General features: G+C 44.1%; 1 protein-coding gene across 2 annotated transcripts; it reads right to left on the bottom strand.

Moving 5' to 3' along the window:
- Positions 1-2,876: 2,876 nt before the first annotated feature.
- UBE2J2 (ubiquitin conjugating enzyme E2 J2) lies at positions 2,877-13,722 on the bottom strand. 2 transcript variants are annotated; one of them, XM_005530440.3, is made up of 7 exons: positions 13,621-13,722; positions 10,942-11,072; positions 10,084-10,124; positions 8,789-8,891; positions 8,560-8,698; positions 7,276-7,356; positions 2,877-6,116 (listed from the first exon to the last, which is right to left on the bottom strand). In XM_005530440.3, the coding sequence occupies exons 2-7, from the start codon at positions 11,070-11,072 to the stop codon at positions 5,835-5,837; spliced, it is 777 nt and encodes a 258-aa protein (XP_005530497.1). In that variant the 5' UTR covers positions 13,621-13,722; the 3' UTR covers positions 2,877-5,834. The 2 variants fall into 2 exon arrangements, with proteins under 2 accessions (XP_005530497.1, XP_087922725.1); XM_088066599.1 differs by lacking the exon at positions 13,621-13,722 and adding an exon at positions 12,797-12,892.
- Between the last annotated feature and the right edge of the window lie 763 nt (positions 13,723-14,485).

Genomic DNA, 14,485 nt, shown 5'->3' with positions numbered 1-14,485 from the left:
GCAGAATTCCTGATTTATTTCCCAGTCTGGGGTGTTCCATATCCAATTTCCCTTTTGGATAGGGCAGAATTCCCACTTCATTTCCCAGTTTGGAGTGTTCCATCTCCGATTTTCCCAGTTTTCCCCCTACTGTTTTCCTTACAAAGAGCAGAATTCCCGGATTTTCACCCACCAGCGCTTCCCGAGGGATCTCTGGATGTGCCTGGACACCTCAGATCCCTTCCAGCCCCCACCACCTGCACCAGAGATTCCCATTTCCCCCCCAAAATCCCCACCCTGCTGTAAAAATTTCTCCAGGAGAAAATCCAGGGAATGAGACAAGGTCGAAAGTCCCAGGATTTGAAGCTTTTTATGCATCCAACGAGCACACACAAAAAAAAATTCCTTCCTTTCCCATCAGTTCTGTGATCCAAGGGAAAATTCCCAGTGTGCTTTTCCTTGGATTTTACAGGGGATGGAGGAGGAAGATTTTTTGGATCAGGAAGAAAATTTTGTGGATCAGGAGGAAAATTCTGTGGATCAGGAGGAAAATTTTGTGGATCAGGAGGAAAATTTTGTGGATCAGGAGGAAAATCTTGCGGATGAGGAGGAAAACTCCGGATCTGCAGCTCAGGGAAACTGAGGCACAAAAGAATCCCAGCACAAAAGGGAGTAAAAAATCTCATTTTTTCCCAGCTTTTTTCGCAAGAAATTTTCTTTTTCCAAACTTTTTTCCCAGAAAAAAACTGGAATTGGGGAAGAGGAAAATGCCCTCGGGAGTGCGGCAGGCACTGCAAGGGTTAAGAGCAGCTCCCGCTCACATTCCATGACGAGGACGTGGCTCCCGGGATTTGTTAATAATATTTAACTTTCCCTGGCGCCTTCCCACACTCCGGGCTGGAATTTCCAGGTCGGGCAGACGAGCCGGGATTTGTGGGAGCGCTCCCGATGACAATTTAATGGGATCGATCCCTGCCAGCAGCGGGAACGCCAAATCCCGCCTGGGATTTTGGGAAGATCCATCCCGGATTTGTTCCGGATGCTCCCGGAGGGGTTTGGGAATCGGCCCAAAAATTCTTCTCCCGGATTTTGGGTGGGAAGGAGCGAGGCCTCCGATCCGGGAGGAAATTCGGGAATTCTGCTGGGCTTTGGGCAATTCCCGACACCGCGAATCCAGAGCTCCGGGAACCGGGATCCAGCCCGGGAGGAGCGGAAACCTCACTCCAAGGAAAGCTTAAATTGGATATTTGGGAATTTGGGAACTTTTTCCCACAAGAACGAAGGTTTCACCTGGATATTTGGGAATTTGGGAATTTCTCCCCCCAGAAAGGGAGGTTTCACCTGGATATTTGGGAATTTGGGAAAATTTTTCCCACAGGAATGAAGGTTTCAATTGGATATTTGGGAATTTGGGAATATTTTCCCACAAGGAAGGGAGGTTTCAGTCGGATATTTGAGAATTTGGGATTTTTTTTCCCACAAGAATGAAGGTTTCACTTGGGTATTTGGGAATTTTTTCCCACGGAAATGAAGGTTTCACCTGGATATTTTTTTAATTTTTATTTTTTTATTTTATTTTTTTTTTTGAAAAATCGTGTGGATCCAGAGGAGTGAAAAGTCAGGAAGAAATTGGGAAATCCTTCAATCCCAGCTCCTGGAATTTCCCGTTCCTGACCGGGAATGAGCTCCAAAGGGAAAAAAGGGGGGGGAAAGTGGGATTTTCCCATTTTTTTATTGGAGATTTAGCACAGAATTCCCAATCCTTGGCACAGAGAGGGCAGCAGGAAAAGGTGGGATGGAGCAAATCCTAAAAGAAGCCACAGGAACGTTCCCAAACTGTGGGAAAACGGGAATGCAGGGCTTGGAAAAATCACACGGAGCCAGGAAGAAATTGGGGAAAAGGGCAAAAAGTGGGATTTTCCCAGTTATTCTTTGGGATTTATTGAAGAATTCCCAATCCTTGGCAGGGAACGGGAAGTTTTAACCAGTGGCTGCCACAAATCCCAATTCCTGCTCTGTAGGGATCGGGATTGAGGAATAAACTCTGCCCTGGGATGGAATTCCCAAAGAATTCCGGTGCCCGAGGCCGGGATGGGGAATGGATGGGACAGAAACCCCTCCAAGGCTCCAGGATTTTGTGATAATCCCACAAAAAGCTTCTCCAGGGAATTCCCACATTCCCGAAGCCGCGGCAGCCCCGGGAATATCGGCTGGGATTTGGGGATCATTCCCAGCTCAGGGAATTCCAGCATTCCCCAAAACGCCGCTCCAGCCCCGAATTCCCGACACGGCCGCGCCCCCTCGTGGCCGATCCCCCAAATCCGCCCAAATTCCCAGAAAAACGGGGAAAATTCCCAAATTTCTCCCACTTCCAATGGAAAATAACCCAGTTAAGAATTCCCAATTAATCCTAATGAACCCTCTTCATTCCTGGCTTGGAAAAGAAATTCCAGGAATTTGGGAATGCTTGGAGTTTCTATGGAATTCACTCCTTTTTTTTTGATGGGATTTTCCCACTGGAAATGGGATTTTCCTGCTTTAAAAATCCAAAGTTTTCCCATGAAAACGGCGTCACGTGGCTCAGGATTGATCAATTAATCATTAATTACCTGGAATTATTAATAGACATTAATAATTATTTGTAATGATTAGCAGAAACGATCCCAATGGATCCCAGAATTCCCGTTAGGAGAGCAAGGTTTAAAGGAATTATTGGAATTCTTGATGATGACGTGAATAAAGACACGGAGACAGCGAAGGGAGGCTGGAAAATCTGGGAAAAGGAACAAAATCAGGGAAAACGAGGTTTTTCCATCCTTTTATTGATGAGCTGGGATATTCCCAATTCCGTTTGTTCCTGAGGAATTTGTTCCCAAGAAAAGCAAGCCCAGCAAGTGGATTTTTCAGGGATGTTTATTAGGAATAAACCACGGCACGACGCAGCCACGCCCACTCCTCGGGACGCTCCATGGCCTTGGAATCTCCAGGAAAAACAGGAGAACTCCCCAAAAATCCACGAATTTTTATTAAAAACCAAGATTTCTATGGAAAAACTCCCAACCTTTAAATTCCAATGGTTTTCCAGAAAATCCACGGAATTACAGCTTGGAAAGTCAAGGGTTTATTCCCAGATTTTATCCTGAGGGAGAGCTTGAAATTTCATTTTTCCTCCTTTTTTTTGGGAGAAGAAAATCAGATCCTGAATTCCCAGAAAAACACAAAATCAATCCCCCCACCAAAAAAAAAAGGGAATAAAAATTCCATTCCCAACTCCTGGAATCCACAGGGATCCCACAAATGGCACCTGGAATGCTTCAAATCTTCCTCCAAATCCAGGGAATTCAAAATAAACCAGAATTGGAATTTTGGGGTTTAAATAAAACCAATTTTTAGGGGGGAAAAAAAAGGCAGCAGAAAATGGAAGTTTTTGTTTCAGCAGAGGAATCCCAAGGGAACTTTGGGATTTGGAGTATTTCCAGAATTCCAGAGGAATTTTGGGATTTTCTTTCCAAGAATTGAAGCAAAACTTGAAGGGAGAGGAACCAAATTTGGGGTTTTACCTGAGCAGAATTCCAGGTGAAAATTTGGGCTGGGGAGGGAAATGTTTCCAGAATTCCAGAGGAATTTTGGGATTTTGTGGATGGGGGGGGGAAACATTTCCAAGAGGAATTTGGGGGTTGGGGGGGAAAATATTTCCAGAATTCCAGAGGAATTAGTTTCTTTAAAAAAGAATTGAAGTGAAATTGAAGCAAATGGACCCAAATTTGGGGTTTTACCTCAGCAGATGAATCCCAGAGGAATTTTGGGATTGGGATTTGGGGTTTTTCAGGAATTGAAGGAAAACTTGAAGCAACTGGAACTGAATTTGGGGTTTTACCTCTGCCTCAGCCTCTCTGCAGGAGCTCCTTCGTTATTCCCACTCAAACCTGGAATTCCTCCCTTTCCAGGTGCTGCTCCCTCATCCCCACAGCCCCAAATGCTGATTTTTGGGACAATAAAACCAATTTTTGGGACAATAAAACAAATTTTTGGGACACAAAAAAACATTTTTGGAACACAAACCCCCAATTTTTGGGATGATAAAACAAATTTTAGGGACACAAAACCCAATTTTTTGGGACACAAAACCCAATTTTTGGGACAGAAAAAACAGTTTTTGGGACACAAACCCCAGTTTTTGGGACACAAACCCCAGTTTTGGGACATAAACCCCAGTTTTGTGATACAAACCCCAGTTTTTGGGACACAAAGCCCAATTTTTGGGACACAAAGCCCAGTTTTTGGGACACAAAGCCCAGTTTTTGGGACACAAAGCCCAGTTTTGGAACACACTCTCCATGGGGTGGCTGCACTTTTATTGGTTTTTTTTCCCACCAGTGGCCCCCTTGTGACAAAAATGAAATTTTATCATTTCCCTCCCAAAAGGAAAAACCCCAATGAGAATCCAAGGCTGGATGTGGGAATTCCCTCTAATTCCAAAGTTGGTTTTTCCCTGATAAATCAAACCCTCGGTGATGCTTGTGGGAGTCCTGAGGGAACTTTTGGAATTCTTTCTTTCCCATTTATCAGCACTGAGCAGAACACAAGGATGGGGATTTATTGGGAATAAAATCCCCAAATCCACATGGAATCTTTGCTTGGATCCCTTCCCACCTCTTCCCTAAGGAAAACACAAGGGAGATGCAGGAATGGGAGGGGATTCGTAAAAATCGCTCAACAGAGCCAAAATTGGAAGATTTTCCCAATTTCAAAGCTCAGATGGAGAAGAATTCGATAAATCAAAGCACTGAAAATGAAACATCTCAACCCAGGAAGGGAAAATCCCCAAATTTCCTGAATTCAAAACTCAATGGAAGAACCAAAGCAACAAAATGCAGGGCTCCCCAACAACGCTTCGACTCCTCAACCCAAAATCCCACATCAACCCAAGAAGGGCAAAACCCCCAAATTTCCTCAATTCAGAACTCAATGGAATAAGAATTTACTGAAGATTTTTCAATTTTGAAACCACAGATGGAAGAGAACCCTACAAACCAAAGTGGGTCACAACAACACTTTGTCTCCTCAACCCAAAACTCCACCTTAACCCAGGAAGGGAAAAACCCCTAATTTCCTGAATTCAAAACTCAATGGAATAAGAATTTACTGCAGATTTTTCAATTCTGAAACCACAGATGGAGGAGAACTCTACAAACCAAAGGGGCTCCCCAAAAATGCTTTGACCTCTCAGTGAGAAGTAAAACCTCCTTAACCCAAATCCCCACCACAAGCCAGGAAGGGAAAACCCCCAAATTTCCTCAATTAAAAACTCAATGGAGTAAGAATTTACGGAAGGTTTTCCAAATTTAGAACCACAGATAGAGGAAAACTCTACAAACCAAAGTGGGTCACAACAATGCTTCAACTCCTCAACCCAAATCCCACCTCAGCCCAGGGAGGGAAAAACCCAAAAATTTCCTAAATGTGAAACTCAATGGAATAAGAATTTAACAAAAGATTTTCCAAATTTAGAGCCACAGATGGAAGAGAACCCTACAAACCAAAGGGGCTCCCCAGCAACGCTTCGACTCCTCAACCCAAAACCCCACCACAACCCAAGAAGGACAAAACCCCCAAATTTCCTGAATTAAAAACTCAATGGAATAAGAATTTACTGCAGATTTTTCAATTTTGAAACCACAGATGGAGAAGAACTCTACAAACCAAAGCAACAAAATGCAGTGGCTCCCCAACAACGCTTCGACTCCTCAACCCAAATCCCCGGCTCAACCCGGCAAGGCCGAACGCCCCAAACGTTGCCCCCGCCGAGTCCCGCCGAGCCCAGACCCCCCTGGAATTTGGTCCTGGGGACGCCCTCACTCCTGGGCTATGCTCCTCAGCACATACTTGACTGTGTAGGCAAAGGCGGCGAAGCCCACGATGACAAACAAGTTCGCCAGGGCTCCCCCCAAGAGTCCGTGGTTCCTGTGGGGCTGCTGCAGCGCCGCGCCGCGCCCGGGGCCCGCCGGCTGCCCGGCCAGCAGCGCGTGCCCGTGGTGGCCCAGGTGCGCGTCCCCGTCCGGCACCACGTCTGGCAGCGGCAGCGAGGGAGGCCTGGAGCTCAGCTCCTCCTGGGCTTTCTGCTTCTGCTTCATCTCCTGCGGAGGGGAGGAGAAAACTCACTGCCAAGGCGGTTTGGGGGTTTTGGGGTTGAGTTCCTGCATGGGAAAGTGGAGTTTGGGGGTTTTTGGGCTGAGTTCCTGCATGGGAAAGTGGAGTTTGGGGTGGTTTTTGGGTTGAGTTCCTGTATTGGAAAGTGGAGTTCGGGGTGATTTGGGGGTTTCTGGGTTGAGTCCCTGCACAGGAAAGTGGGAGTTTGGGTGATTCAGGGGTTTTTGTTTGACTTCCTGTATGGGAAAATGGATTTTGGGGTGATTTGGGGTTTTTTCGGTTGAGTTCCTGCATGGGAAAGTGAAAATTGAATGGGAAAGTGAATTTGTGGTGATTTGGGGGCTTTTTGTTTGAGTTCCTCCATAGGAAAGTGGAGTTTGGGGTGATTTGGAGGTTTTTTGGTTGATTTCCTGAAGAAGGGAGGAGAAAATTTGATGGGAAAATGGAGTTTGTGGTAATCTGGGTTTTTTTTTGTTTGATTTCCTGCTTGGGAAAGTGAAAATTGAATGGGAAAGCAGAAATTGTGGTGATTCTGTTTGATTTCCTGCATGGGAAAGTGAATTTGTGATGATTTGGGGGCTTTTGTTTGCAGAGCCAAAAAGAAAATAGAATGTAAGAGAAAATGGGGTGAATTGGGTGCTTTTCCTGCATGGGGGAACAGAAAATTCAATGGAATTTGTGGTGATTTGGGGCCTTTCATTTGATTTCCTGGAAAAGGGGAGGAGAAAATTCAGTGGGAAAGTGAATTTGTGGTGATTTGGGGTTTTTTTGTTTGATTTCCTACAGAAGGAAAGAGAAAATTCAGTGGAAAAGTAGAAGTTGGGACAATTTGGGGGCTTTTATTTCCTGAAAAGGGGAAGACGATGGAACGGTGAGAAGGGAAAATGGGTCCTAAATCAGAATTCCTTCAGGAACAGGAATTAAAGCTGAAATCCCACACAGCTCATGGAGAAGGAAAAACTGGAAAAAGTCTTTTTTCCCACTCTCCTGCAGTCTCTACTCTGTATGAAAGAATTAAAACCTTTGAAAAGGTTTCCAAAATGAACAAATCAACTCCAGACTGGGAAAATCCTGACCAGGAGAGGCTGAAGAAGCCCAGAAAAGGGGATTTTTGGTAGGAATAATAAACAATGAATATTTCCTTACCTCCACCACTTCAGGGAAGAGCTCACAGAAGACTTTATCTTTTAAATTAAATGCTAAGCTCTGTGCAGCCAGCTGCCTTTTCTGGGGAGAAAAATCACATTTCTCAGCAATTTCAGGAAAATTCAATTCATCTCTTCCAATTCCACACCTGATTTCCCACCAGAACAGTGCAAACCTTGCACCAAGGGGTTTTAACACATCAAACATCAAATCTGTGAGCGTTAGTCACTAAAATTGAGGTTTATAGGCAAAAATTCTGTTAATTTTTGATCCTGTGGGATCAAAGACAAGGAAAAAGGGCTGGAAAAAGGATCCAAATCCCAACCAGGCTTTATCCCTGAGATCTCCCAGATTCCCAAAGCTTCCCAAGTGCTTTGTAACACCTCAATCATCAAATTTGTTAGTATTTTTCACTAAAATTGAGGTTTATAGGCAAAAATGCTGTTAGTTTTTGATCCTGTGGAATCAGGGTTCTGGGGTAAAGGCTTGGAACCCCAACCAGGCTTTATCCCTGAGATTTCCCAAATTCCCAAAGCTTCCTGAATTCCCAAAGCTTCCCAAGTGGTTTGCAGCTCTTAAAATCGAGTGGTTTTCACTAAAATTGATGTTTATAGATACAAACTGTTAATTTTTGATCCTGTGGGATCAAGGACAAGGAGAAAGGGATGGAAAAAGGATCCAAACCCCAACCAGGCTTTATCCCTGTGATCTCCCAGATTCCCAAAGCTTCCCAAATACTCTGTAACACCTCACACATCAAATTTGTGAGTGTTATTGACTAGAAGAGATGGGTTTAGATAGAAATTCCAGGAATTTTTGATCCTGTGGGATCACGTACAAGTAAAAAGGATTCAAATCCTAACCAGGCTTTATCCCTGAGATCTCCCAGATTCCCAACACTTCCCAAATTCCCAAAGCTTCCCAAATGGTCTGTAACACCTCCCCACATCACATTTGTGAGTGTTATTTACTACAGCTGATATTTGTTGATCCTGTGGGATCAAGGACGGGAAAAAGGGCTGGAAAAAGGATCCAAACCCCAACCAGGCTTTATCCATGAGATCTCCCAGATTCCCAAAGCTTCCCAAGTGCTTTGTAACACCTCAAACATCAAATTTGTGTTATTCACTAAAATTGATGTTTATAGACACAAACTGTTAATTTTTGATCCTGTGAGATCAAGATCAAGGAAAAATGGCTGGAAAAAGGATCCAAATCCCAACCAGGCTTCATCCCTGAGCTCTCCCAGATTCCCAAGGGAACGGCAGTGGCTCTGGAACTCACAGTGAACTCGGAGGTCTCGATGCTGCCCAGGGTGGGCCCCTTCTCCACCATGAAGCTGAGCAGCCCTGTCAGGATGGTGGACACCGACCAGGCCGGGTTCCAGGTGTCCGGGTGGAAATCCGTGATGGACAGACACAACCTTCCAAAAAAAACACAGCCCGGGAACAGGGATTTTGGATGGGACAGAGCTGCAGCGGGAACGGCTGGAATGTTGGGAAGGAGTCCTCACCTGGTGTTGCACTTGAACCTTCCATTGGGGGTGATCATATAAATACTGGGAGGTTTGAAAGGGAATTCTCGAGGGAATATTAATTTTCCGTGGTAATATCCACCTGCAGCACAGAGAGAGCAGCTGGGCTGGGCAGCAGGTCCTGAGCGCCCCAAAAGGGCTGAAACCAATTCTACTGCATAAATAATTCCCATCCCAGATCCCCTGCTTTGTTCCTTCTACTCAACTTCTCAAAAAAGGGTGAAATAAATTGTATTGCATAAATAATTCCCATCTCAATCCCAATCCCCATCCCCAATTCTCCTGCTTCATTACTTCTCAACTTCCCCCAAAAAATGGGTGAAATCAATTCTATTTCATAAATAATTCCCACCCCAATTTCCATCCCCAATTCCAATTCCCATCCCCAATTCCAATCCCCACCCCAATTCCTCTTTTTTCCTTCTCCCAACTTCCCAAAAAAAGTTAAATAAATTGTATTGAATAAATAATTTCCATTGCAATTCTAATCCCCAATTCCAATTCCCACCCCAATTCCTCTGCTTTATTCCTTCTCCTCAACATCCCCAAAATGGGTGAAATCAATTCTATTGCATAAATAATTCCCATCCCAATTCCAATCCCCAATTCCCCTGCTTTATTCCTTCTCCTAAACTTCCCAAAAATGGGTAAAATCAATTCTATTTAATAAATAATTCCCATTCCAATTTCCATCCCCAATTCCAATTCTCATCCCCAATTCTCCTGCTTTATTCCTTCTCCTAAACTTACCCAAAATAATGGGTGAAATAAATTCTATTTAATAAATAATTCCCATCTCCAGCCCAAATTCCCCTGCTTTATTTCTAAGCTACCCCAAAATGGGTTAAATAAATTTTATTTAATAAATATGTATTAAATTATATTTAATAAATAATTCCCATCCCAAAACTCCATCCCAATTCCCCTGCTTTATTCCTTCTCCTCCACTACCCCAAAAAGGGGTGAAGTAAATTTTAATCTCAGCTCACTGAGGACATTTCTGTTGTAAAAACGGGAATTTTTGAAATTTTTTGTCAGAAATTGGAGAACGTTTGCTGTAAACCATTCCAAAATTTAAGATCTGCCTTCAGTTTAATCTGAATTTTAATTGATTAAAGCCCTTGATAAAAATGATTGACAGCAGCATCCCTATTTCTTCATCTCTCTCCCAGTTTTTGGAGAGTTTAGTGGGAGGTTTCAGTGGGATTATTTTGGCTTTTCCCAGCCCCTGGAATTCCTGAATTTCCATGCAAACCCCACAGGCAGGGATTTACCTTCATAGGGGGTCAGCTCCGGCCCTCGCACCACATAGTGCCTGGAAAAAGGGGAACGGAACACTGGGAAACCACAAATATCCCAAAAATCAGCATCAGCCTCGGCCTCAGCTCCCTCCCCCTGCCCAGAACCAGGAGAGACCGGACAGCCTGGGAAAGTGTGCCCTGTCCAGGGGGAAACAACCCAGCCCCATTCCCAGCCCCAGTTCTCACCCCAATTCCAATTCCCACCCTGATTCCCATCCCCACTCCCATCCCAAATCCCATCCCAATTCCAATTCCCAGCCCAATCCTCCATCTCCAGCTCCCATCCACATTCCCTCCACAACTCCCATCCCAATTCTCCATCCCTATTCCCACTCCAATCCCGAATTCCCATCCCAATTTCCTATTCCCAATTCTCCACCCCCAATTTCCCATTTCCATTTCTCCCCCTCCAATTACCAGTTCTCCATCCCCAATCCCCATCCAGTTCTCTGTCCCCAATTCCCAATCCCCCATTTCCAACTCTCCCCATCCCAAATTCCCACGCCCACTCTCATCCCCAATTTCCCAATCCCCATCCCCAATCCCCATCTCAGTTCCCCAATCCCAGTTCCCCAATCCCAATCCCAGTTCCCCATCCCAAATCCCCAATCCCAGTTCCGCATCCCCAATCCCCATCCCAGTTCCCCAATCCCAGTTCCCCATCCCCAATCCCCATTCCAGTTCCCCATCCCCAATCCCCATTCCAGTTCCCCATCCCCAATCCCAGTTCCCCATCCCCAATTCCCAATCCCAGTTCCCCATTCCCATTCCCCAATCTCAGTTCCCCATTCCCCAGTTCCCAATCCCAGTTCCCAGCCTCTCCATCCGCACCATTCCAGGATGTTGGAGGGGAGTGGCTCTGCACAGATGTAAGGCACGGGATCCTTTTTGATCCTCAGGTAATCCTGCTTCAGCCTCTGCGTCGCCGTCGTTGGGGCTCTCTTATTGCTGGCGTTGCTCATCTAATTAACAACAATTCGTTAATTAATGCAAACAATCAGCCACACCAAACCTTTCTCCAGGGTCATTGTTCTTAAATTATTGTATTATAATCATATAAAATTTATAAATACAATACTACCCACAATATTTATATAACTAATAATAACCCTAGAGATAATATATATATATGTTAAACGTTATATATCCCTAGAGCTAATAATATATACAACATATGGTATATATTATATATCCCTATATATTTAATACAATATTGTAATATTATACATAAATAATAAATATAAAATAATATATATAATACATAAAAAGTTATGTACACTATATATAAATATATAGTACAATACATTACTCATTATAAAATCCACTTTATGGGTTGTATTTGAGGCAATAATGATTTGGGTTTTTAAGCAGCAGGAATCATGGAAAATCTTCATAATATAATCTAATTAACAACAATTAATTAATGCAATTAACCACATAGCTTCATAAAACCTTTCTTCAGGTTTTTAGACAATCCAGTTATGGGCTGTATCTGAGATAGGAATTCAATTATTTCGGTTTTAAGGAGCAGGAATCATGGAAAATCTTCATAACATAATTTAATTAACAACAATTAATGCAATTAATCAACCACAGAGCTTCATAGATTCTTTCTCCAGGCTTTTATAAAATCCACTTTAGGGGTTGCATTTGAGATTGAAATTCAATGATTTGGGTTTTCAAGGAGAAGGAAATCATCACAATAAAACCCAAAGAATGTCTGAGCTGGGGGATCCTCGGGATCCCTTCCACCTTGGGATATTTTATTCCATTCCTTTCTATCCTAAAGCTTTTTTTGAGTGAATAAATATAGATTTAGTCTGTTTTAAATTAAATTCATCTACTGTTTTTCTTGTTTTTACACTCCCAGTGCTCTGAAATAAAGAACAAACAGGAACCTGACTTGGGAGTGAAATATTTGGAATTTCTGGTTATTCTCTTTGAAATATTCTTTTGAAAGATCTATTCTTTTGGAATAAAACCTCATCTAAAAGGAGCCAGATCGGGGAGGAAGGAGGAAATTCCCTGCTGAAATTCCAGGACAAAGGAAGAACTCACCTACACAACACACAGCAATTAACAGCTGCCAATTAATTACCTTTCCCTCCATGGGTTTAGGGAATTCTTTGATTTTACACAAGGAAATTCGAGCAGAAGTAAATAAAAATATAAAGCAATATCTCTGATACAATACTAAAATAATAAGACAATACTTAAAATAAAATAAATTAAATAAATTTTAAAAATGAAAATAAAATTAAACAAATAAAATTATATTAAATTAATGTAGCCCTCTCTATTCCTTTATTGCAAATAGGTAAAACTTACTTAAAAATTAATTGTTTAACAATTTAATAAACAGTTAATTCAAAAGAAACAATTTAACCCATGAGTAGCACTTATATGTGGTCAAATATTCAACCTCAGAATAAATCTGTTCAACCTGAATTTTGCCAGGATTGCTCTAAATTATTGATTTTAACCCACAACATTTTAACTTTGAAGTCAGTCTTGAAATCATAACATTAAAGTTTTTTTTTCTCTTTAAAAAAATACCAGCTTTGACTTTAAAATAAAAAGTTTTTATTTTAACTCAATTCTTTGTTCTGGTGTCTATTCCATAGCCAGCCTCACCACGGGCAGCACAAAAAACGGGAATATTTGAAATATTGGGATTTTTACACACCTGAAAGAAGGAAAATAAAGGAATACAAGCAAAAATCCCGAATTCCCACCTGGATAAGGACACGAGGGAGGAGAAGTGAGGGAGAACTGGAGGACAGAGAGGGAGGGAGGGGATGGAGGGAGTGAAAGGGAAAAGGAAAAAATAAGGAAAAAAGGGGGGGATGGGGGAAAAGGGGGGTAAGGCGAGAAAAAGGAGGGAAAAAAGAGAGAAGAATAGGGGAAAAAAGCGGGGAAAAAGGAGAGAAAGGGGAAAAAGGAGGGAAAAGGGGAGAAAAAAGGAGGGAAAGAAGGGGGGAAATGGGGAATACGGGAGGAGAAAAAGGGAGAATAACGCATAAAAAAGGCGGGGGGAGAGGGAAAGGGGGGAAAAGGACGGAACAAGAGAGGAAAAGGAGGGGGAAAAGGGGAAAGGGGGAAAAAGGGGAAACGGAGAGAAGGGGCTAAAGGGGAAGGGGGAGGGAAGGAGGGAGGGACTGAAAGGGAGAGGAGGAAAAGAGAAAACGGAGAGAGGAAGGGAAAAGGGGAAAGAGGAAGGGAGGGGTTGAAAGGGAGAGGAGAAAAGGAGAAAAAAGGGGAAAACTGTGAAGAAAAGGGGGGAAATGGGAGAGGCAAGCAGGGAAGGTCTGAAAGGCAAAGGGGAAAGAGAGAAAAGGAAGAGAGGGAATGAAAAGGGGGGGGGAAGAGGAACCAGAGAGGGAGGGAAGAAGGGAAAGGGGAAGGGAGGGGGAGAAAGAGAAAGGGAAAGGTGGGAAAGAGAGGGGAGGAAGGAGAGGGAGAACAGCAGAGAGGGGGAGACACGAAGGCAGCCGCTCTGAAGGAGCTCACCTCTCCGCAGCCGCCAGGCCCCGGGCGGCCCCTCCTGGCCGCGGCCGCGGGAGGGAGGCAGGCGGGGAGCAGCGGCCGGGCCGCGACGGCGGCGGAGCGGGCGGGGCGGGCGGCGGCGGCCGCGGCTCCCTCACGGCTCCTGCCAAGATGGCGGCGCGGGGCGGCGCTTCCGGGAAGGAGCGGCGGCGCTTCCGGGGCCCGCGCGGCTTCCGCTTCCGGGGCCGCTCCCCCCGCGGCGGGAACACTGAAGGGAGCCCGGGCCGGGCTGGCGGGAACGCTGAGGGGAGGCGGGGCCGGGCTGGCGGGAACGCTGAGGGGAGGCGGGGCCGGGCTGGCGGCGCGCGCCTGTCGCGACATAAGGCGATAAAAATCCGGGATGGCGGCACATCGCGAGCGGGAACGGAGCGCAGGATGGTCCGGTCCTGGCCAGGATACGCGAACCGTGAGAAATAGGGGTCGCTATTTAAAAAGACTTGAAAAAAGTTTAATAAGGGCTAAAAGGGACAATATCCAGCGCTGGGGTGCTTGGCAGTTTGGCAAAAGCACGCCGTTAGCTTAAAATGATATTTTGAATATATTTTTACAGTACAGGATAATTTTAAATAATTTTTAATATTCTTAGTAATTAAAATAATTATTATTTTTCTATATTTTATATAGTAATACATTTCTTTGTACAGTAAAAATGTACATTTTTACACTTATGGGTTAAATGCATATTTATGAGGGTTATACATTCTCAAGCATCCTTGTGAGCAGGCATGTTCTAGGAACTTTTTTGCCTGGTTTTAACCTTTGACTTGTCTGCATGCCACCCTGCATTAAATCAATTTATTTTATTTCTTTTCGAGGCTCTATTCTGTTG

The sequence above is a fragment of the Pseudopodoces humilis genome, chromosome 24, assembly GCF_049639895.1.
Source record: "Pseudopodoces humilis isolate 2021_Gansu_Grassland_sample_001 chromosome 24, ASM4963989v1, whole genome shotgun sequence".
In the NCBI taxonomy this organism is placed as follows: Eukaryota; Metazoa; Chordata; class Aves; order Passeriformes; family Paridae; genus Pseudopodoces; species Pseudopodoces humilis.
The sequence above is the reverse complement of the archived record's forward strand: the minus strand, read 5'-3'. Positions and strand labels throughout refer to the sequence as shown.

Excerpts from the sequence above, each read along its gene's own strand:
- UBE2J2 (XM_005530440.3), bottom strand. The coding sequence starts at position 11,072 with ATGAGCAACGCCAGCAATAAGAGAGCCCCAACGACGGCGACGCAGAGG. Across the intron at positions 8,699-8,788 it reads AGGTTCAAGTGCAACACCAG|GTTGTGTCTGTCCATCACGG; the intron begins GTGAGGACTCCT and ends TTTTTTTGGAAG. Across the intron at positions 7,357-8,559 it reads TCGAGACCTCCGAGTTCACT|AAAAGGCAGCTGGCTGCACA; the intron begins GTGAGTTCCAGA and ends TTTTCTCCCCAG.